General features: G+C 38.7%; 1 protein-coding gene across 1 annotated transcript in view; it reads left to right on the top strand.

Annotated features, from left to right (window-relative positions):
* The window catches only part of ADGRA1 (adhesion G protein-coupled receptor A1), a 458,486-nt gene that overhangs the window by 222,851 nt on the left and 209,829 nt on the right, over positions 1–25,806 (top strand). The window contains exons 7-9 of the mRNA XM_034776097.1: positions 705–918; positions 19,207–19,371; positions 25,592–25,790. Coding sequence (XP_034631988.1) covers positions 705–918; positions 19,207–19,371; positions 25,592–25,790 — 578 coding nt within the window. The remainder of the gene's footprint in view (positions 1–704; positions 919–19,206; positions 19,372–25,591; positions 25,791–25,806) is intronic.

Below are 25,806 nucleotides of genomic sequence, written 5' to 3'. Positions count from 1 at the left end.
CTCTGTGTATTTTGCTAGTTATAGAGAAAATATATTTTCCCCACAAAAAAACTGATTATTCATGCTAGGAACTAAGTAGTGGGGCAAATCATGATGAAGCTGAAGTTCAGTTCTTTGCTGTGGATTTGAGAAGCAGCTTCAGCCCCTCCACGTGCACCTTAATTGTGAGGAACACCGCATCTATGTAAGCAGATCCAATAGCTCCTTCGCCAACTCACCCTCATCAGTTCCCTCTGCTTCAGCATATTTTGGGATGGTGCAGAGCCCAACTTCATAATGCACATGAGGCACAAAAGTCACCTTGGGCACCCATTGTGCCATTGCTTCCTGGTAAAAGAAATGCAGAGGCAATTAATTAATTAACTTCAGAGAATCCCAATCAATGAAATTGATCAAAAGAAATTCTGTGCATGATGGGTGCAGTATTATACATGGTGTGTAGCCAGTATTGTATTTTTATTGCTTTATGCAAGAAAAGCAGTAATATATGTAGAGTAGATATTTTATTGCATATTTTGTCCTGTGCATGAAAAATGTTTGATCTTATCTGAAAGCGTTAAATTATAGAACACTTGATTTCTTCTATAATGCATGCTGACACTTGTAGAAATAATAGCTATTAACAAAATCCAAGCACTTTTTAAAAAGCACACTATGGAGTGTTTGCCATTCCTTAAATAACAGGAAAATATTTTTTTCTACAGCTGGACCTTTGGAACTGCCTCTTTTTGAACTGATACCATCACAAAGGCAGGTGGTTTTTCACGGAGACCGCTTGCCATTTCAGTGCACTGCAACATATGTTGACAACACTACCCAAGTACACTGGTACCATGATGGTCATCTTATTGAAACTGATGAAGAGAGTGGTATATTTGTGGAGGACAGCATAATACACGACTGCTGTTTAATTACACGGTAATGTATACATATTTTAGTGATATACAGGGCTGCAGGCAGTGCGAACAAATACAAAATAAGTAACAAGCCTAACAGGAATGTGCAGAAAGATTAGTTTGATTTGGTGAAATGGAGTATTCCATAAGGTTCATCACCATGCATAAGAGATAAAGGCATGGAATCTCCATATCTATACGTGGATGCATATTCTAACCCTCATTTTTCTAGTCTACATGCTACCATATTCAGATTAGAACTTGAAGAATTACTGAGAAAATGTTGGTGTCTCTGACTTGCTCTGGAATTGGGAGATAGAGAAAACTCCAAGGTAGTGATTGATGGTTCTGACACAGGGTGATGTAAGGAATGGAAAAAAAATTAAATAAAGTTTTAATAACTCAGTAGCCTAGGAGAACTTTAACTGTTAGCCAAACCACTTTTTGCTGAGACAACCCGAAACAGCAAAGTGGGATCCAGCTACAAAGCACTATAAATAGAAGAGATTGGATTAATTTATTTAGGATCCAGCACATTATATACTATTATGATGGTTGTCTTACAGTTACTTTAGTTAGATAATCTTGTCTTTTGCATCTGATTAGTACCTGTCTTTACAGGTCTCTACAATCTTAGATATGACCATCCTCTGATATCCTCAGATGTTTTAGATGTGAAAAAATGTTGAAAGCATAGAGTAGCATAGCATATAATTGAAATAAAAGATTGATTGCATAAAAAACATTTTAAAAATAGCAACTAATAAAAAGATTGTCTGATAGTGAACCTACCATGTTGGCTTGTGCCTCTGTTTTGTCTTTTAGTTTTTCCCTCCCTTTATTTTTATTCATATATTTATTTTTGGTTCCCATCATGATGGCAAAAACTAGCTCTGAAAGCAGCTAAACTCTTGCAGATATCCTTTCAGCAGCTCCCTGGCCAGTTTCCCTATGTGATCAGGAAGAATCAATCCTTCAAGGCTATTTGTATTCTTTACCATCACCTTTCTCTGTCTAAAAAACACAGTGAAAGTAACCATACTAATTTCTTTTTGTAACATCATTAATTTATTTCCACCTCAACCACTTTCTATTAATGTAATTTACCCAAAATGCTTCTTGAACTGTTAAACTAAGGTTATGGAAGGGTTGTTTGTATATAATAAATTGCTTCCAAACCATTTGGTGCTTTCCTGCTTTAGTGATTTTTGCTGGGTCTCCTTATTGACGATTTGACCCCATTTGGTTTTTGATAGATGGAGAGGTGTGGAAGTGATCAATTCTTTCATCTATTAACTTGTAATAGCAATGTCAAGGGGTGTAATGGATAATGAACAAGAATATTATACCAATTAATATGGTAATGCCAAGTGTATGAGCTGCTATAGTGCTGCTAAATCACTTTAATTTAAGCATGTGCTCCTTATTTCCATGATATCAGAATTAAGAGACATACTGTTAATTACCATCATTACACTCGTCAACCAAATTATATCTTATACTATATGAGCAATTTGTAGGAAGGAAGAGGGTCATAGTACATTGAAGTATTAAATTGTCTGATCATATTAGGGTCTGCAAAATTGCTACTGCTTCCTCTTTAAAATGTTAGTTTATGGAGCAATCAAACTGAATTTATTTATGGTTGCTAGCTTTTTGTCCAATCATAAAATACAAATCTATGCCAATAGTAATATTATAATAAAGATTACTGAGCTTCTGTCTACCATTTAAAGGGTGCTCTTAAACAGATGCTTGAAATTACCATGTTATAATAGTGTATGGAATATTGATGGATTGGAAACATTTTATGCTATTTGCTAATGGACTGTAGACTAGAAAGTTTCTTTTTTAAAACTGGTACAATGCTAAAGGCATATGATATACATTATCAAAATGACTCTGCTATGGTATTTTCAGAATATTTAAAAATTGGACACTTAACACAAATTATTTTCATTACTGATTTTATTTTCTCTGTTGGTTATATATTTCACCTTTTTTATCCATTACAGCCCCTATCCTGTAATACTTCAGTTTGTTCTATGTCAGGGCCCCAATCCTGCTGGAATAGTGCTGCCATTGAACTCATGGCTCTGTGTGGGTGCTGGGGCCCACCAAAACGGAACTCATTGTAGCACTCGTTGCTTATGAGTGCAGTGCTGTTGAAACTGATCTCTCTTGTTCTTCTGTTATTTTATTATTATTAAACAAAACTATTTTTCAAATAATGTTTAAAAAAAATCACAGACACAAACACAAAGATGTTTGTTACTCTGCAAACAGGTACTAAAAATACATTAGTAAAATTTTGGTCCTAAAATCACTTGACAGCATTTTCTAAGTTTTATGTCATTTTCATGCACACTGTATAGAATGGTTTTATTTATATTTGCTGCAGTTATTATTACTGTGTATTACTGTAGTGCTTAGGGTCCCCAGTCATAAACTACCACTTCTGATAGGCATTGTACAACTCTAAACAAAAAGTCCCTCCCCTGAGGAACTCACATAGTATCAGTACAGAAATAAAACTACTCCTTCCAGCAGTTTTTAGAGTACTACATACTGCCCTCCTGTGCGTGCAGCTCCCATTGAAATCCGTTCCATTCCTGTGATTGCACTGAGGGCAGAATTTGACCCATAATGCTTAGCAGTTTATGGTTCTACTTCTATGGCTGACTTTGAACAAAGAGGTGATGCTCCAAAAGCAACTTATTTAAACAGTTGTAGATTATTATTTTATTTGGTAGCTCCAGATTTTCAGATATTTGTAGACATGGATTTGTAACACAAATATCTTACTTAATCTTTCCATTTTATTAATTGGCAACATGCAAGGATAGAATATCCAAATGCATATTTATGTCTCCTATGGTAAAGCAGAATAAAATAAACACTTTTTCTTGTGTTAATTATAGATTTTTGAAACCATATTCTGTCTTGTGATATTTTTCTTGGCAAAGGGCGTTTCCTGATGCGATATTCAAAAGGGTGTTTTCAATTCTGCTGCTAGCTCACATTTACCATTTCTTGCCAACAATAATAGTATTTGATTTTGCTCATGTTGAACTTTGTCATTATTCCTGTATGTGTATATATATATATATGTCATATCCATACATGAAAATGTAACTGTAATACGGAACTCATTTCCTATCATCAGTGAACTGATGTAAGAGAAATTGACTTGTGTTTGTACCCTGGCAGTGCTAGTTTCTTAGACCTAGACCATTAGATTGGGGCCTACCTCATGGTAAGAGGCAGCACAATAACACGCGATCTCTGGAGCAGCCCACAAGGGAGACTGACTCACTTGAGCACCATCCTCCTCCTGATCTCCTCACTTTTCTGGGGAGGATGTCACAGTATTTGTTCACTGATACACTGGTGTAACTAAAACTTACAGGTGTGTGTGGTGTCTAGGCTCCAATTACTCCCTTCAATACTTCCCACCCACCTTTGGGGTGAGGGTGGGAAGTGTAGTCTGCTTCCCATTTTCACAGGAAGCTATAATAAAGTGCATTAGCACAAGGGAGTAAGGGAGATGACTAATACTCCCTGTATTACCTGCTGCTTGCATGCAAGGTGGGCCTCAATCTGGCCCTTAGTTTGTAGAGAAAATAAATCCAGTGGTTTGTTATAGTAGCCATCCTTTTACTGATGTTAGCTATTGGGGGGTTTTAGGACTTTTTTAAAAATTGGGATTTTAAATGAAACTGAGGAGACTATTTTAAGTAAAGGTGTAAAATAAAGAGCAGGATTGATATATAGACAGTGAAGAAATTAGCACTCTGATTTATAGTGTTGTCTCATTTTTGTCCCATTCTATTTGCTGTCCTTTGAGATTACATACATGGATAGAGGAGGTTTTGGAATTAATTGATAAACTTAACATTAACATGTCACTGGGACCAGATGGCATTCACCCAAGAGTTCTGAAAGAACTCAAATGTGAAGTTGTGGAACTATTAACTAGGGTTTGTAACCTGTCCTTTAAATCGGCTTCTGTACCCAATGACTGGAAGATAGCTAATGTAACGCCAATATTTTAAAAGGGATCTAAAGGTGATCCCGGCAATTACAGACCGGTAAGTCTAACGTCAGTACTGGGCAAATTAGTTGAAACAATAGTAAAGAATAAAATTGTCAGGCACCTAGAAGAACATAAATTGTTGGGCAAAAGTCAACATGGTTTCTGAAAGGGAAATCGTGTTTTACTAATCTATTAGAGTTCTTCGAAGGGCTCAACAAACATGTGGACAAGGGAGATCCAATGGACATAGTGAACTTAGATTTCCAGAAAGCCTTTGACAAGGTCCCTCACCAAAGGCTCTTACGTAAATTAAGTTGTCATGGGATGAAAGGGAAGGTCCTTTCATGGATTGAGAACTGGTTAAAAGACAGGGAACAAAGGCTAGGAATAAATGGTAAATTCTCAGAATGGAGAGGGGTAACTAGTGGTGTTCCCCAAGGGTCTGTCCTAGGACCAGTCCTATTCAACTTATTCATAAATGATCTGGGAAAAGGGGTAAAAAGTGAGGTAGCAAAGCTTGCAGATGATACTAAACTGCTCAAGATAATTAGGACCAAAGCAGACTGTGAAGAACTTCAAAAAGCTCTCACAAAACTAAGTGATTGGGCAACAAAATGGCAAATGAAATTTAATGTGGATAAATGTAAAGTAATGCAGATTGGGAAAAATAACCTCAACTATACATACAATATGATGGGGGCTAATTTAGCTACAACTAATCAGGAAAAAGATCTTGGAGTCATCATGGATAGTTCTCTGAAGACATCCACGCAGTGTGCAGAGGTAGTCAAAAAAGCAAACAGGATGTTAGGAATCATTAAAAAGGGGGATAGAGAATAAGATAGAGAATATATTATTGCCCTTATATAAATCGATGGTACGCCCACATCTGGAATACTTCACACAGATGTGGTCTCCTCATCTCCAAAAAGATATACTGGCACTAGAAAAGGTTCAGAGAAGGGCAACTAAAATGATTAGAGGTTTGGAAAGGGACCTATATGAGGAGAGATTAAAGAGGCTGGGACTTTTCAGCTTGGAAAAGAGGAGACTAAGGGGGGATATGATAGAGGTATATAAAATCATGAATAATGTGGAGAAAGTAGATAAGGAAAAGTTATTTACTTATTCCCATAATACAAGAATTAGGGGCCACCAAATGAAATTCATGGGAAGCAGGTTTAAAACAAATAAAAGGAAGTTCTTCTTCACACAGCTCACAGTCAACTTGTGGAACTCCTTGCCTGAGGAGGTTGTGAAGGCTAGGACTATAACAGGGTTTAAAACAGAACTGGATAAATTCATGGAGGTTAAGTTCATTAATGGCTATTAGCCAGGATGGGTAAGGAACGGTGTCCCTAGCCTCTGTTTGTCAGAGGGTGGAGATGAATGGCAGGAGAGAGATCACTTGATCATTACCTGTTAGGTTCACTCCCTCTGGGGCACCTGGCATTGGCCACTGTCGGTAAACAGGATACTGGGCTAGAAAGACCTTTGGTCTAACCCAGTACAGCCGTTCTTATATTCTTATGACTCCAATTCTGCAAACCCTTAGGCACACAAGTAAAATTGAGGGCTGTTAGCTTGGTAACACTTAGGTGTTAAGTTTGATAACAGTTTATGATAAATTATAAGAATTCTAGGAGACTACACATTATTCTACACATTACCAGCACTTTTCTAAAACTGTTCTTTTTGTTTTGTTTTCCATTGGCTGGGCAGATAATGTTACTTTTTTTACCAAAAAAATTCTCTTCCAGCTCAGGACAGTTTTATTTCCAGATAAAAGCCGCCTTTCTGCTAACAGAAGAGTTATGTACAGCAAACAACAACTATCTCCTCACACTTAAACCCATTTTTGTACTTTATTGTTCTGAGGGGTTGCCAGTATGCAGGTACTGCAATTATATATTAGCATTTATCATTTTTTAGACTTTCTGTTCAAAGGGAAAATATTGTAGTTGCCAAGAGTCCATCAGCTCCTCAGTAATGAGAGATTTTTTTTTCCGGATAATTGCATTATTTACCCAACAGACTCTAATGACTACTTTACAGATTCTTTGTTCTATCCTGTAAATACTTATTTAGACACTGTTTAGAAGCACTTATTTCATTGAGGCTTTAATAGTTGCTGTGGGGCTATTGTGGTTTGTGAGGTTCTTTTTGAAAACAGTGAATTGTGCAGTAGGTTAAGAACCCATGAAAGTAGATGTTAATGGGAAAACTAGCATGCCCTTAACTGAAGCCGAGATAGTAGGTGCTATTAGAAGACCTATTATTCACATCATCTAAGTATTTGATCATCATTCTATGTAGATCCAAATGCCACCTGGAATTTATGCTGATATGTCCCAACCATGAACCATTGCAAATGATAGTTTTCCTTTTAAAATGTGTCCAAAGTATAGAGCTATGAGCTGCCATAGATGTACATTGAGAGTACTTAGAATACATTACTAAAAGGAAATATGCCTAGGAATCTGAGCTCTTCATGCACGTAGCATTTCCTCATGCTTTCTCAGCAGAGTCCTCTGCATATGTTGTGATGAGCTGTCTTGGACTGAGTGTTAATGATTAAGGAAACAGAAAACACCTGTTTGAGACAATGAAGAACAAAATCACCACTGATCCTTCAAGAGATGCAAGGGTAGGAGAAAAAAGGAGTGAAATAAAATTCTGCAAAGTGCTAAGAGCATATTCCTTAAAGCTCCTGTTCCTGGAGGAAAGTGATTAGATGTAAATCTCAGCTTTGATTTATTTTTTTAAAGTAAATTTATAATCCTCATGGTTGCAGAGGGAAGTTCGAAAACAGGACCCACAAAGACTCAAAAACCAGAAGGCAAATAAAAAGCTCAACACTTTTTACAAAATACATCATAATCTTAAAACCAATCTCATGTTTTTTTAGTATCTCACTCATTATTTATAAATTGTCGGGATTGACAATACTGCTGTTGGCAAAGGAATTTCATTGGGTGAGAGGAAGAGTTGCAAAAGCATGCTAACAAAATGAGGATGGGGCAAGGTGTGGCTGTTGAGAGAGAACACACAGTGGGCATCAAGACGTGCCAAGAGGTAGGCTGTCAGTTTCATGGCAATTTTGAGATCCAGAAGAAAGAATGACACATTTGCAGAAATTCTGGTAGAAAGGCAGTGGGGACCTAGTGATTTCCATATTCTCTTACCAGTTTTTGGCAAAGTGCTAACCATACATTTCCTCTGGAAGAGATGTGAGTGAACTTGTGGTGGTGCTAATATGATAGGAGCATTTTGAGAGTTGTGTTCCAGAGATAAATAGATTGCAAACCAGATGCATAATTAGATGAGGCTGTATGGGTGTAAAGTGATGACAGAGTCTGGTAGACTTAATCTAGGCAAGACAAAAAGACAACGGTTGTGAGGATAAGAGGAGAGACCCAGAAATCTGATTCATCCCATAGATTTTCTTTAGAAGGACTTTATGTACTGCTGTCAGTGACCTCTTCTTGATGGATGAGCAACTAAAGGGCATATTGAGAGGCAAGTGGTAATCAGCAGAAATTGTATAGTGCTGATATTTTATTTGTGCATCATTTGAGCAGCGATCTTGGGTTCTGTTTGACGCTTAATTGCTGAACAGCTAGGTAAAGTGACTTAGCAAAGCAAAAACCCATTTAACTTGTAAATCAGTGCTCCTCCACCGTTTTGAGGTTACCTTAAACTTCAGACTGTGCAACAAAGGATACTGAAAGTACCAAAAGTCCTAATTGCTAATACTTTTAGAAAAGAATCCCATCTCACACAGTATTTTTAGACTTTAAACAATAATGTTAAAAAATCAGTGCAGTTTTTTTGGAAGGATACAGACTTAAGGCTTAATTATCTGCAAAGAACAAGAGAGTTTAAACATTAATTAATTGAAAGAGTAATGTTAGGATTTTTCTGAAATAATCTGAATTGATTAAATAAAATCCAGTGACAAGAGAGACAATTTGCCGTTTGTAACTTATTAAAGACGTGGGAATAGTTACTGTTAGCTATCTTAGGCCTTGGCTACACTCGTGGATTCACAGCGCTGCCATGGCAGCGCTGTGAAGCGCAAGTGTAGTCGCGCTGCCAGCGCTGCGAGAGCTCTCTTGCAGCGCTGCAAGTACTCCACCTCTCCGAGGGGAATAGCTTGCAGCGCTGCGAGTGAGTGTGCAGCGCTGCAGGCGCTGATTACAATGGCGCTTTACAGCGCTGCACTCGCTGCACTCAGGGGGGGTGTCTTTTCACACCCCTGAGCGCAGCAAGTGCAGTGCTGTGAATTGCTAGTGTAGCCAAGGCCTTAGGGCCCACTAATCTCCCTATGAGATGTACTTTGAATCTTGCACAATTGAATCTTCCAGCATGGAATGGTGGAAGGGTCAGCTGCCTCTGTGGCACTGATCTCCCCTTCCCTCGCTTCCCCCGCCCACAAGCCATCAGCAGCATTCAGGTCTGGATCTGTGTGTGGAGATAGAGTTGGTCTGGACTGGAGGGTGGAGGTAGTGCACACTGCTCCCCACACAAGCCCCACGGGGAATCTGTGGAAAAGATGATAAGCTAAAGCTTTGTTGCTTTGGGGCAGGGTCCTCTTCTGTGCCTGTGCCTGCATCTTAAACCAGGGCTCTTGGATATCTGGGAAGTCCCTGACAGTGAAGATCCAGTGCAGCTGAACTCATTAGCAATGGGGAATGGGAGTGCAGGAGCCCCCAAAGCTGAGGGGGACAAGGCCTCTCTAGGGATTGCCCAGACTCCTCCTGTAAGGCTATCCAGTGTCATACATCTTGTGTGACACTTGCTCATTTGGCAGGCCTGCCACACGTTCATTCCCAACTATAACTGCCAAGTGTAATGCAGCTTCACATCCTACCCTCACCACTGCATGTAGCAGAGCACAGAACAGGATGTTATGTCTGATACTCTGAAGTCTATGATTATAAGCCCATTATTTACAAATATGCAAATAAACTCTGGTATTTTTCATAAATGGTCACAGTTGGAACGGCACAAATCTTGGCTAATATGATCATGTGTGTTCCTCAGATTCTGGGGTCAGGACCACTACCTATTCCACCTGTAGCTACTGTTATATTATAAATTCAGCTTCCTTTCTACTTAAAGCTGGTTTTTGTGGTGGTTGACTTGCTTTCTTTTTGAGGAACAGGGGTGTCTTATTTTAAACTTGACCAGTTCAGCGGTCCCTTTAAAACAATGATTTGGTTTTGGTTGAAGAGTTAACTTTCAATCTTTTATTCACTCATTTTTGCAGTGTAAAAGCTGGCAGTTTTGATCATTAGCTGTGTATTAACTTAGGGGAGAATAGCACATTGTTTTTATGTCAGTATCAGGAGATAGTTTAAGTCTTGGTGTCCTTGTATATACTATTTTTCACTGTTACCAGGCAAACTGTACCTCTGACCTCTCCTTGTCTCTCCAAGTGCACCTTCTCTAGCTCTCACACCTTGAGCTGTTACCTGGCTCCCAGTGGCATCACACAGTTCTCCCACTCTCTGACTGAGACCTGACTTGCAAGTCCCCGTGTATCAGCCATGATTACCTTAACACCTCTGACATAGGCTCGGACCCTACAGTTCTGTTCTCTCTGGAGCAATGGCAGTGTTAGTCATTGACCAAACAGCTTCCTTAAGGCAAAGTATAATCTATTTAGAACAAAGGCATTTCTTAAAAACAATAAAACAGATTACATGCTGTCACGTTTCAGGGCAACTGCAACTGTATTCCCTGTCGGTAGGTCAGCAAGAGCTACTGCTCTTAGGCTGCTGGCACTCCAGGTGTTATCTGTCTTGGGCATCTGTCTTCTTCCAGACTTGGGTATTTCCAGGCTGTGCATTTTCCTGCCTACACTGTGAATTCCCCAGCAAGACAGATGGCCTCTGTAGGCATGCTTGCCTTCTCCTGAGGCTATAAACCGCATAATTGCTCATAATTGTTACCACACAGCTCTTTCTGACAAGCACATTTATTGTTAAGGTGAAAGCATTAGAGAAAATGTGTAAAACAATAAAAGAACCTACATACATGCTAATAAACTTACCAGATATCATCCAACTCCATCAATGACTCTGACAGTCCTTCAAACCACACCAAGAGGGTGTGGGGTTTTTTTGGTTTGTTTGTTTTTGTGGTTACAGGTTCATAACCATTTTAGCTCAGAGTAAGCACCTCTGTGAATCTCTGAGTCACTTCTTTATACAGTTTGGGAATTTGACCTGTCCTCATATGACAGGTTAGCAGCAGACAAAAGGTCCCCTCCCCCAGGAAAAGCTTCAAAAGGCTGAGTTCTTGCCTAATTGGAAGAATTACATTTTTATTCACTTCCCCCTAAAGATTTCCTGGGAAACCCACTTAACTTTTAAAAGTTCACATTGTCTCAAATAATGGTTTGAAGCTCAGCACTGCACAGGGTTTCCATTAGTCAGGACTCCTCTCTAGAGACGTTACATACAATCCCACAATAACACATAACCATTTGCATTTTTAATACAGTGAATTAATCCAGTAGGGTTTAACTTAATTCAATAAGGTCTGTCCGGGCTATTGTCATATCTGTCACATACATCTATCTTGCCAGGTACTTAACCAGCTGCCACATGTCCTCTCTCTGTCTCTCTATCTGAGTCTGTCAGGCCTCATTGAGAACATCCTGAGCAGCCCTTGGCAACTCATGACCCTGGCAGGAATCAAGACACTTTTTGACTGTTTATAGCCATTTGATCTGGCAACTCCCCACTCTGGCAAAACAAGATGTATAACATGTTGGAGACAGGATCTTTGAAGTCAGCAGTTTGCCCCGTTGTCTTTCAAGTGTCTACTTAGATGTTCTTATCTGGGAAGTCATAGTATTGCTTCCCCTGTTTGTTATTCCCATAGCCTTCTCTTGCTAAATCAATGCATTCACATAGGCAAGTCTTCTGACCCCAGTAACCCTCACTGACCAGGTTTCATACAGTATTATAAATTAAATATAAATAAATGGAGATATCCTATCTTCTAGAGCTGGAAGGGACCTTGAAAGGTCATTGAGTCCAGCCCCCTACCTTCACTAGCAGGACCAAGTACTGATTTTGCTCTAGATCCCTAAGTGGCCCCCTCAAGGATTGAACTCACAACCCTGGGTTTAGCAGGCCAATGCTCAAACCACTGAGCTATCCCTCCCCCCTCTTTCATAAATTGTTATATTTCAATATTCATAAGTACAAGTGATTAGATAGCAGCCCCACTTCAGTCACACTGCTGTACAAGCATTTGAACTACAAACATGAGAGAGAAATAATTTCAAATTAAAAAAATTAGTTAATGTAGTGAACTGAGCATTGCCTTTTTCTGGCTAGTCCCAAAGGCCTGTAATCAAATAATCAAGAATCATCAAAAAGAGGTTAACACTTCTCATGAATCATCTGGGAAATGTTGTTTTTACTTAAAAAGCTTTTTATGCAATTTTGACTCTGTTGGACTGATTGTCACAATGATATTTTTGTCTGATAACCTCTGCTAGTGCACAAGTCACAAGAACTATGCAAATGGAATAAAACTTTCTCTGGATACAATATTCCAGTCTATAGAATACTACTTCTCTGAGAGCAAATGGAAGCTGTACAACAGGTCTAACTGCATTGTACCAAACAACTGCTGTGGCAGTCGAGTGGGTTCCAAGATAGCTGTTTTTTTTTTAAAGCAATAAAACAAACTATACCCCTCCTCCAAACCTTTCAACTAGTGAACCATTGGCTAATGAATAAATGTACAGTATACTTTAAAAAAAATACCAGGCCAGATCCTCCCCTGGTAGTAATCTTTATAGCACTCTGCTGGTACAAAACCCAATTGTCAGATGATTTACCCAACCTAGGGGAATCCCTGAGTGGCTGGTAGCTGCTCTTTTGACAAGTTCTGTGTGGCAAGGCTCTCTTATGTCCCAGCTAAATCTGGTTGCTGGGATAAATTAGAGCAGCCTGCCCTCCTGATGACTGCATTGGTACAGATTGGCTCCAGGAGGCTTAAGGCCACTTTTGCATGCAGCCCTTTGAGCACTCCATAGCTACAGCTGAGTATCTGGGCTCTGAATATATCTGATGGGCTTAAAAAGCTAATCTGTCATGTGTACAGACAGTCAGTATGCAGCAGATTTCCCATTGCACAGTGAGAAGTTGCCACTTGTCTCCAATATTAATATTTCTGTATTTATTATCTTATTTATGAGAAAGTATTTAAATGGTCCAGTACACTGAGTCACAGAATCATTGGCCCCTACTTTGAAAATAGATACCTCACCTTTGCCCAAGTACTTGGTGGCAGATGGAGCGTATTATTCTATGGCAATGTTTTAGACCATTGATATCTCTTCAGTCAGTATCATTTATTTGAATAACAGAAATAAAACGAATGTACAGGATCATTTGTCTCCTGTGTTGAAGGTATATGTCTTATATTTTGGTCAACATATTTTTATTGTAATGCAGCAATAGATCATTTGCTCCATTCCATTAACATCTCTTAAATTTAATCCACAGGGTAGCACAGTCTTCTTAGTACATAAACCAAAGATGAGAAAGTTAGGCACTATTTAAATCACAATGAAACTTAATGTTTAATATATTAAATATTTTGAGTGTCTGGTTTTTCAACACATAGATTGAATTAAATGATTAGTTATGTGTTTTATATATTTGATCAGAAGAAATAGAAAATCCAGTGTGTTGAATTTGCTATGACTTTGACAAATTGATTACACCTGGAATATATTTGCTAGACCTCTTCTGTGTTGCATAATAAGTACTTTAATCTTCCCTTTCTCTTGCTGCTGCCTGACACAAATTTTCTTTAAAAATCCATCAGTTCTCTAAAGATATTTATTTCATGGGCAATTCTGACAATTTGTCAGAGAGATCAGGCTAGCAATATAAGTTAGTTTTAAATGCCCAGACTTGCACATTCTCTTTTGCTTTTCCATGCTTTAACCTTTTATCCTCTGTGAAAGACCGCATTCTAAGCAGCAGCAGACTTCAGGGATCATCATTTTTTAAATTCTTTGTTAGTATTAATAATTTATGGAGGCTTGGATTAGATATAGGCTATGCAGGCTTTTTGCTTAAATTGTGGGAAACAATTATGTGTCTGCCTGCCTGAAGAAGAGTGCCACAAAAGTTAAAAAACTGTTCATGTTCCAATAATTTATTTTTGTTTCTCCCCTGTACAGAGATTGGTTCTTCCAGCGTTATACAGGAAATTAGGTCAGATTCTAAAACCTTTCTGAAGGAAAGATTATCAAACTAGGCTGCTGTAGCCTCCCCATGGTTGTTATTTTTTCTGACATGTAAATGACTATCAGAATGTAAGAGAAATATTGCTAAGGTATTACTTGGGGACAAGAAATGAGTAACTCTACATAACATGACCTAGTTCTATCTGCCTAATTAGTTATGCATAGCTATAACGAAGAAAATCTATGCTTCAAATGAAAATCTTTTGCCATAGGTTAACTGATTAAATGGGTATGCTTTCTGCCTGTATTAAGCTTCCTCACTTAGCAATGACCAACACTGCAGGCTGTTGTAGAGTATTATAACGACTTTTCATGGAATAGTTTCAGTTATATATTGTGGTTAATTTTCCAGCATGTCAATCATTACATTTGAGAGAGGACTCCTATCATGCATAAATTCTCCCAGCACAAAAAGGAGAATATATGTATATCCTAGTGATGTGATTTGCAGACCCCTCACTAAGACTAAAGGAGTGATGGAGCAGTACTGTGCCAAGAAGGCCCTTCCCCTCAGCAGCTGGAGAGCATGCTCCAAATAGGGGACCAGTTTGAAATGGGACTCTGGCAATCAAGCTGTGGGGAGAGTGAAAGACAGGCTGTATACAGGGAGGAAGACAGTTAGTACCTTCTAGGAAAGAGGAATACACAGGGGAAGGACTGTGGGTAAGGCCCAACCAGTCAGCCAGAGACCTGTCCTCTTTTTCTCTCCCCTTCTCCCTGACAAGGAGGAAATCATTGAACACTGTGAAGCGAGCTGGGAAGCCCCAACTGACTATCTGAATCACTGAGACTGCTTGAGCAACCTTTTGTGAGGAGGGAAGCAGAGGGCTGTGACCATTCCCCAGACAAAGAGAGACCGGGGGCAGGTGTGGGGTGGGGTTGGAAGAGGCCCAGAGGAGGCTGGTCTGGGGTATCGGCCAGAGGGAACAGACACATCTCTTGGCTGGGACCATGTGGAGAGGGATCGCCCAGGTCTCCTTACCCTCCCCTCTGCCCCTAGTCCAACATAGAGAAGGACAGACTGTAACTTGGCTCCCAGACCCTGAGATTGCCTAACAAGGCCCCCTATCCCTCCAGGCTTTGGAGACTATGATGCCACAGCATGCCCACTGAGCCAGCTGGCCTCTGAGTGAACCCCATTACAATCCTCTTCCTTGCTTTCAAGGTTCTGTGTTATAATATAAGGAGCATGATAAATTGACAGTAAAATCTAAATGAACAAAATTTGTGCTACTCGGCCCTTTGACTTCATCAGGCAGCTCTCCAATCAGAACACGTCAGTTCCAAATTGCAGTAATCCCCTCTTGTGAACACCTAGACTTTCCTCCACTGTACCTCTTGGCATGTCACAAGCTTCTACTGAAAATGGCAACTACTGCACCTCTCAAGAAGAAAGAGAAAAACCATTCCAATTTTAGGAAAGGCATGATGCCCGCTGCAGTGGGCTCTTTCTATCCTCTGCTTCACCCCTTGGAAACCTCTCTACTGCCACGAGGTCTGCTGAGTGAACTCGTGGGAATGATCCTCAGCCTTTGTGGGATAAGCCAAGTGTCTGAAGGAGAGATGGCAGCCAGAGGCACAACTAAATGCATCTCCTGTGAACAGGAGGGACCAGGAGCCTCCATCCTCCTCATGTCTGGATTCCACTCTGATCAAGCTCCCTAAATTCAGCATTCTTGTAGGCTCACGTGGAGACTGAGAGTTTCTACCCGTTGCCAAGACTCACCACCATCCTCAAGGAAACTCAAGAACAGCCTGTTATTAGGAGCCAAAAAACACTATTATTATTATTGGAACCTTTGAGAAGGCTACTGTAGTAATGCCAAGACACAGCATAAGCAGTGTACCTCCTGGAAAGATTTACAAAGGAGTTTAAAATTCTATACAGACCCATTCCTTAAAGTCTTCCAGAAACCTGAAGTTGCTAAGGATTATAGGTGAAAAAATGTTTAAGGAATCAAGTTGAGTGGCAGGACAATTTACAGACTTCTCTTTTTAAGAATGTAAAAGGTTTCTCTACTTGACCAGTCCCCAAAAAGCCTCCAGGGGGGAATAAAATCAGTTAATCATTTGTCATATCCAGATGATAAGAAAATGAATAATTTCACCATTGGGCTCACTACCCAAAATGTTCCTAGAGGAATATAAATTAATTCTTAATTTGCCATGGCCAGATGGTAATTCGTACCCTAGTCATTATGCAGGGTCTTCTCCATTGCTTAACGCTGGATCTGGCCTTTTACTTTGTCCACTATTAGTCAAGGCTCATAGAAGGCTAAATGAATCTGAATGTCAGCTTCCTCATATGATCTCAGAGAAGGCTGATCTCTTGTACTTCTAATGTAAAGGCTAATGTTATGCTAGTAAATATTTGCCTATGGAGCTGTGTGAAAATTGAGTTAACTTAATTAGCAAACAAAAACTACGTGTAATAGTAGTTAAGATTATGACAAAACTTCATGTAATCAGAACTTTAAAAGAATGCAAATAAAAAGTTAAGGGGAAAGACATGTACATTCCTTTCCAGCTTCAGATTCCCCACAATCTGTTAATAATGCAGTCCGGTACCCCCATAAAGCTTTCACATCTGTATCCAGCAGATACCCAAAAGCAACTTCAACTTCATCAAACTTGTACTCAAATGCAAAACCTTAACAGTTATCTCATGCTTTTTTAGCAATTATATCAATAGGTTAGCTCATCTCACTGTCCCATATTCCACGCATTTCAGAAGTTATTCTGCCCCAACGCCACTGCGAGGTCATTTTTTTTCAAAAAACGTTTTAAAAACACTTTCAATGGAAATTTTTCAACTAGCTAGAAGTTTTTGTCCCCAGCTGACTGTGAAGGTGATGTGAAAGTATCTGTGGTCTGAAAGAGTAAATTTAATTTAGGAATCATTATCAACTGGTTAATGGTATTGAAGTGACTACCTGAGGAAGTCGTCCTCCATTGTTTATGGAGAAAAAAAAATGGGAGTATAGGTTGTATATCAATCAGATGTAGTCCATTTTGATATAAATGAAAACATCAGTTCAACTAGTTTATATGTGAGGAAATTGGATATCTTCATGCCGCTAATGTGTTGTTTAATTTATTCATCATGATTTAAGTTGAAAGAGAGTAGAAATGTGTCAAGAAGTTTAAGATGCAATAACTCTGATATAATTCTTTTTACTACACATTGCCTTTAAAAATTGTCAAACTCATTACAGATAGCTTGAAGGACCTCCAAACACCTGCCGATAAGGTCTTGTTTTAACTACCTCAAATTTTGTTTTGATATCAGTTTGACAGTTACTGAACTATGTGATATTGTTTTATCATGCACATTTATCACCTGCCCTGCATTCTGCCCATAATCCATTTCAACATTCCAAGTCACCAAGCAGATTTGAACAGCTGCCATTTTTGTAAAACAAAAATTTTCAGGGAGATGTTGCCTTTCCCACCCTCCCAACTCATTTTGAAATCTAGAATTTCTTCCTAGAAATGCACTTCCCTGAGGTTCAGAATGAGCAATATTCAGTTCTGGATCAGTGACAGATTTACGGTCTAATATTTTGTGATTTGTTTATTAGAAAGCAAACTTTTTTCAATGGTGTAAATTTTTGATGGTAGATCATGACACTTTGCACCTTTAAATATCAACATGAATTATGTAAATAAAAGTGTTTAGGTACCTTTTAAAGGTGTCTCATTATTAATTTGTGTTTTGTTTGTCACTACAATTAACAAGGCACCCCCCAGAAATTCTGAAAGGGATGGGCCATGACACAAGAATCTCCTAGTCTAAGGACAGACACACAAGTTAGAGGAAGGGGAACAATCTTTGTTTGTTTCCAAGTAGATTTGTTGTAGGTAGGACTCAAACCAAGAATATTTGCTGTATGTAGCACAGCAGAAGTGCATCTTTAATAAGGACTTAAATGTTGAATTTGCTTTCGAAAATTTAATAGTTAGAATTTTGTGTTTATAAGATCTATAGAATTGCACTCATTGGGTGAAATCCTGGTCCTATTGAAGTCAATGGTAAAATTCCCTTTGACTTCAATGGGGTAAAGGGTTCACTCATTATACTAAGGGAAGCTGGGCTGACATGTTGAAGTCTATGAAAAATAGTATCAATAAAATTTAGAAATGATTCTAAAATAATTCCCCAAACCTTGTAGAATATTTTACATACAGAGTCAACATGTTAGTATGGTGTGGTACTACACAGAAGTTTCAATATTGAGGACTTGATAGCAACCCCTATATTTAGATTTCTTAACACTCCATTCTAAGGGTTTTTGAGACTTTTTTGGACAAGTAGTAACACGTCCACTGTTTCCAGAAACAACAATAATGAGAACCCCCTGGCTATACAAATGCATTTTCTTTGTCCCTTGAAATGCCATTCAGATGTCCCTAAGTTGCACAATACTAAAAAAAAATTATCATTTTCATCTTTTTGCTTGCATTCCTCAGGAAATGTTGACCGTTTGCTAAAATCACTGAAAATTGTAAAGAGCCAAGCCCATGCAGATGCTGCAGCAGTACCAGACACTGGACTGGGAATGCCTTGAGTTGCTAAAACATCTGTGGGGTGGAGGACAGGAGAACATCATGGCCAAATTAAGGTTGCAGTGGCAACTGTAAATCTGGCATTTTCTAACTTTCCGTTGTTTGACTTTGCAGCGTAAATAACATTCTTTTCATGTAGCTTTTTGTATGTAACTGATACTCATTTGGGATGACCTGCACAAATATCTGTGGCTTCGTCACTCATGGTCAGAACAGCTAATCCAAATTCATGCTAATGAAAACTTCATACCAAATCACCATGTTTCACTGTCTGTATAGCAATACACACAACAAATGGTTTTGTATTTTTGTAGTAAAGCCCTAAAAGATAACTTAATATTTTTCAAGTAACAAATGTCTACCTGTGCATAGATTAGGTGTGGTCAATAATTTGTATTTTATTTTTTTATATATACATATAGTGAGCTTATCTTGTCCAGCATTGACATTGGTGCAACTGGAGATTGGGAGTGTCTGATCAACAACTCCTATGGAACCAGTACTAAGCATGTAGAAATTGTGGTATTAGAAACAGCAGCACCCTACTGCCCTGAAGAAAGAATAATTAATAATAAAGGAGATTTCAGGTATGATTTCATCTAAGTTTAAAATATACAAATATGAAGAAAGCAAAGGCCTTTGTCCTCTATAAAATGGATCTATAAGTTCATCCTCAACACATTACTTACAACAGGTTCTCAAACATTTTCTCAGCATGGACCTCAATATTAATGCAAGAAATTGACCTGTGGTCTATTTTCCCTCTCATCCATGATTTATATAAATATCCTTGTGGTAACAAGTGCTCATTTGGAAAAGGAACATTAGGAAAGTATCTCACTTAGTTTTTGCTGTGTTTTTAATGTGCTTTAGTAGGAGGAAGAACCAACACCTTGTGACTAGCCAGATCTCTGAGGACCACCAGCAAGTGCTCCATGGTCTATAGAATGCATTATGAGAAACTCTGTTATAATGCTTGCAGTATAGTATGGGCTCTCAATTTGAGGTCATGGAAGGCTTAGGGGGGCTGTGACTGCCTTCCTTTTCATTATGGCTAAATGGGAGGAGGGTCTGAAAACTTCTGGGACTCCTTTCTCTGTTGTAACACAGAATCATAGTAAAGAATAAGTCAATAACCACTGCACTAAAACATTAAAGGATATAATCTTCAATACACTTCTGATGAATCCATTCCAGTTCAAATTGTTTTGCTCGGGTGCTATTAGGAGCAATAAATAGCATTACAACTGTTACGGAATACTCCACTGGAGGTACTAAAAATGTAAAGTGAAAACTGTTCAGATAAACAAACAGATGGCTTGAGATTACTTTTTATGAATATAGTACCCAAGTTCCCAAAATACCTAGTAATGTATAATAAAATTTGAAAAAATAGTAATAGAATACTTAACCCTGCCTCTGAAAAACTTGTTCTTTTAAATAAATGAGTATTGCCCACAAATTGTATTTCAAGAGATTCAATATATTAGTTGCATTTGGGTAGACTTTCCCCTAAAATTACGTATTAATCCTATAGTCTGCACAAAGCGGTGACCAAATGTAACTTATGATTTATCTCCAGTTTAATTGCATGATATGTTTTAAAAAGTTTTTCACCCCCAAAATGGAGGAGAGCCAGAGACTTCATGAAATCAACTAGGGATTCCACTATTGCTAGAGATTTTAAGTGGGAGAAGTTGAAATATAGTGGTGATGAGTATAAAACTCTAAGATAAGTTATTTTAACCTGTCCTGCAGTAACACCAATGTGTAACAGTCCCCAAAGAGCAAGAAGGTAACTTGTTGCCAGGTTGATTATAATAACAGTTAATGTTGCATAATTAATTAAAAGAAAAGTAAGGTGGGCAGGGAGTTTTCCCCGTGGGAGCTAAGTGCTCTCTGTACAAGCTTCTAACTGGAATAAATATCTTCTTTTAATTTATCCTATAACTGCGAGAATGACTCATTTTTCTTGAGACTTTGTTTCTAGCTTTCGCTTATGGTACAGCATACATAGAGCTGTGGGGAGAAGGAAAACTTACTGTCACCAAAGATTGTTTTCACAACTCTACCAAAAAAATCCACCCCAAAAACATATTGATTCACCACAGATTTCAAGGAAAATATTGAAATTAATGGAAGATACATAGCTAAATCCCTTGGATTCCTTTAAAAGTCTCAACCAGAGCTTGTTGGGTTTATTTGTTACTGGCAAAACTACCTTTCTGTCCAGCCCCAAAAGGGTGAATTTGGGGTACTTTTTAATGAACCATTTTTGAAATAGATGATATAAAATTGTATTGAGTGCTACACAATGCAGCTTTCAAATGGCCACTTTAAGAAGCTCATTATACGCTTGCCAGTAAATGCCATCCTTTTATTTATAAATAAAAGATATATAAATTCCTACATAGTGTCTCAAACTAACACCAAGGGCATTTTGCCTTTTTATATAAATCAAAGGAACAGGAATACATGTTTCTCTCCTTATTGATCATCTTTCAGAAAATCCAGACAAATTTAGTTTTGAAGCATAGATCAAAAGTATCTTGAATCCATGGATTCTTTTGGCATTTGAAGGGAATTAATGTAAAATTATAGAGAACTTCTTTTGAGCAAACTTAGCATTAACACATGAAGCTTGTTTCAAAGGTTTCTCCTCTGAGATGTAGTTAACTTGCCAGTAATTTTTAATGGAAAGATCTTTGAGGTTTTGATATCATAGCAAATATGTAGGTAGAAAGACATCATCCACAAAAGCAAAACTAAAAAGAACTGCCTCTTTATTGGGCAGAGAAGCAATAAATGCTGTGGAAGGTTTGTCCTTTTAGTTGGCCAGCCCAGGTGGTATTTATAATTGCAATAAGAATATTATGCATTGTGAATCAGAGTGAACTGATCCTATGAACTGAACGATATTCTGTGTGATGCTGTACTTTGCTTTCCACTCACTATAGGTCTGTTCTTAAGAGCTAAAGGTAAAAGTTTTATGTTGCATTATTCCTAATCCTAAAGGGTTAGATTCTGACAGCCTTGTTTACATTAGGTGCTTACTTTTCTGAGGAGCCTCATTGATTTTATGATTGAGGTAAGAATTGGGCCTTTAGCTAATACAGTACACTACCTTTCACTAAAGGTAACATTCAGTTCAAATGCAAAGAAGAAAATATGTGGTATTTTAATTTTCTTTTTTTTCCAAACTCTAGATGCAAAATGAAATGTGAACAATGTTTTTGCTCTATATGATGAATTATTTCATTGTTAGTCAGCTGTGGAAAAGGAAGATAATTTTTCTTCTTGACTTAGCTTTCTTTGGAATTGAAAAGATATAAATGGCTCAGAACCTGTCAGCATATTATGTACTAGTGTTCAAATCAACCTACAGAGCAAAAGTAAAAAAGGGTTAATTTACATGTTTAATCTAAACATTAATAACTGAGGTGTGCTACGTGCGTCACTGGCAAGCTGAGTACTTGTACGACTGCTTAGGTCTAATTGTTACATCAGTATAATTTAAACTGAGGATATGTCTGCACCGCATTTTGGAGTGAGTCTCCCAATCTGTTCGACAGACTCAAGAGTTTAAAGAACAGCTAGCCAAAAACTCAAAAGGTAACCAAATGTTTTTAAAGTACATCAGAAGCAGGAAGCCTGCTAAACAAACAGTGGGACCCCTGGACAATCAAGGTACAAAAGGAGCACTTAAAGACAATAAAGTCATTTTGGAGAAACTAAATGAATTCTTTGCTTCAGTCTTCACGGCTGAGGATGTTAGGGAGATTCCCAAACCTGAGCCGGCTTTTGTAGATGACAAATCTGAGGAATTGTCACAGATTGAGGTGTCACTAGAAGAGGTTTTGGAATTAATTGATAAACTTAACAGCAACAAGTCACCGGGACCCGATGGCATTCACCCAAGAGTTCTGAAAAAACTCAAATGTGAAATTGCGGAACTACTAACTATGGTTTGTAACCTATCCTTTAAATCGGCTTCTGTACCCAATGACTGGAAGATAGCTAATGTAACGCCAATATTTAAAAAGGGATCTAGAGGTGATCCCGACAATTACAGACTGGGAAGTCTAACGTCAGTACCAGGCAAATTAGTTGAAACAATCATAAAGAATAAAATTGTCAGGCACATAGAAGAACGTAAATTGTTGGGGAAAAGTCAACATGGTTTCTGTAAAGGGAAATCATGTCTTACTAATCTAGTAGAGTTCTTTGAAGGGGTCAACAAACATGTGGACAAGGGGGATCCAGTGGACATAGTGTACTTAGATTTCCAGAAAGCCTTTGACAAGATCCCACACCAAAGACTCTTACATAAGCTCAGTTGTCATGGGATAAGAGGGGAGATCCTTTCATGGATTGAGAACTGGGTAAAAGACAGGGAACAAAGGGTAGGAATAAATGATAAATTTTCAGAATGGAGAGGGGTAACTAGTGGTGCTCCCCAAGGGTCAGTCCTAGGACCAATCCTATTCAACTTTTTCATAAATGATCTGGAGAAAGGGGTAAAAAGTGAGGTGGCAAAGTTGGCAGATGATATTAAACTGCTCAAGATAGTTAGGACCAAAGCAGACTGTGAAGAACTTCAAAAAGCTCTCACAAAACTAAGTGATTGGGCAACAAAATGGCAAATGAAATTTAATGTGGATGAATGTAAAGTAATGCACATTGGGAAAGATAACCCCAACTATACATACAATTTAGCTACAACAAATCAGGAAAAAGATCTTGAAGTCATCATGGATAGTTCTCTGAAGATTTCCACGCAGTGTGCAGGGGCAGTCAAAAAAGCAAACAGGATGTTAGGAATCATTAAAAAGGGGATAGAGAATAATACAGAGAATATATTATTGTCCTTATATAAATCGATGGTACGCCCACATCTGGAATACTGCGTACAGATGTGGTCTCATCTCAAAAAAGATATACTGGCATTAGAAAAGGTTCAGAGAAGGGCAACTAAAATGATTAAGGGTTTGGATCGGGTCCCATATGAGGAGAGATTAAAGAGGCTAGAACTTTTCAGCTTGGAAAAGAGGAGACTAATGGGGGGACATGATGGAGGTATATAAAATCATGAGTGGTTTGGAGAAAGTGAATTAGGAAAAGTTATTTTCTTGTTCCCATAATAAAAGAACTAGAGGCCACCAAATGAAATTAATGGGAAGCAGGTTTAAAACAAATAAAAGGAAGTTCTTCGTTATACAGCGCACAGTCAACTTGTGGAACTCCATTCCTGAGGAGGTTGTGAAAGCTAGGACTATAACAGCGTTTAAAAGAGAACTGGATAAATTCATGGAGGTTAAGTCCATTAATGGCTATTAGCCAGGTTGGGTAAGGAATGGTGTCATTAGCCTTTCTTTGTCAGAGGGTGGTGATGGATGGCAGGAGAGAGATCACTTGATCATTGCCTGTTAGGTTCACTCTCTCTGGGGCATCTGGCATTGGCCACTGTCAGTAGACAGGATACTGGGCTGGAATGACCTTTGGTCTGACCCAGTACAGCCATTCTTATGTTCTTAGACTAGTGGGACTCATACTAGTGCTCTAAAAACAACTGTGTAGACAGTGCTTTGAAGTTGCAGCTCAGATTGTGAAGCCCATGCCCCTTCCTAGACTTCAGAGCCCAAGCTCTACCTCAGCAACTGTCTACACAGTTGTTTTTAGAGCACTAGTATGAGCCCCACTAGCCTGAGTCTGTTGAACCAGGCTGGGAGACTCACTCCAAAATGCACTGTAGACATATCCTCAGTTTAAAGTATACTGATGTAACATTAGTTCCAAGCCCTGCTAGCCCGAGTCTGTTGACCAAGACTGAGATGCTCACTCCGAAATGCTGTATAGACATATGCTAAAGGGCCTGATCCTCTCCAAACTTATGATGGCATTTGAAACTCTGTGAGGTTGTAGTTATGTTTCCTTCTAATTTCCCCTTTTAATCATTTGAACATGTTTTGTCCCCACAGGCACAGGATTCAGCCCCAAAAGTTTCAGATTCCCTGGGATTTGTGAGGCTCTTGAGAACGCAGTAGCAGTACAGAGACATTGCTTTGCCTACTGGTCCCCTCTAGTCTAATTTAGCTGTGCTCACTGCTGTTGCCCTATGAGTCCTCTTTCCAGGAGTGGCTTGACAGCACAGCAGAGGAACTCGTGTGTAACTTACACTGGCTTATCCACTATACTTTTTAGGGGAAACCTGTTAGAGAATAATTGTCCCATTTCACCTCGGGCTTAGCACCCTCCTCTCAAAGGGGTCCCAAGTTCTGCAGATCCCCAAAAGATTGGTTTCCATGTGCTTAAGGCAGAAGGTGGACTTGCAAGGGAACTCATGCTCTTCCCTTCTGTGGCTTTGTGCCAAAATCCACAGTACAAATGGCCATCCCTTTTTGGGGCATTTGCCACTCGGTTTTTAATAACAGATGTTGCATTTTCAGATAGTTCTGTGCCCTTTAGCTCTGCTCTTAGAAAGCTGCATAGACACAAATGGAGGAAACATGCCATCTATGTTTTGTTTTGTTTTTTTAACAACCAAACGCCTCATTAGAACAAATCAGTTGCCAGTTTTCATCACTGCCAGACTCTGGGTTAGCGTATTTTTGGCATTTCCCAAGAAAACAAAGTAATGTACCACAAAGCACAAAAACAGGCAGCTATTTTTAGAAAATAAAATGTTTTAAATTATTACTTTGTACTGACAGTTTTTTTTAAATCTTCTGCAATATTGCTGCCACATTGTAAATTGGTTCTAAATAAGGCATGTCAAGTTAAAATTGCTTATTATTATCCTCCTCATAGATGGCCCAAAACTCTAGCTGGGATAACTGCTTATCACCCCTGTCTTCAGTATTCATTTAGCTCCATTTCTCTCCACGATGGAGCAGAAGAGTCAAAGGCATGGCGTAAATGTCACCGGACGGGACGCTGGGCAGATGAAAACTATTCTGAATGTCCGTATTCACAAGAAGTAACTCAAGTCCTTCATGCCTTTAGTCAGGTAATATTACAAAGTC

This window comes from Trachemys scripta, chromosome 7 (assembly GCF_013100865.1).
Source record: "Trachemys scripta elegans isolate TJP31775 chromosome 7, CAS_Tse_1.0, whole genome shotgun sequence".
In the NCBI taxonomy this organism is placed as follows: Eukaryota; Metazoa; Chordata; order Testudines; family Emydidae; genus Trachemys; species Trachemys scripta.
Note: the sequence above shows the minus strand (reverse complement) of the source record. Positions and strands in the feature narration are given on the sequence as shown.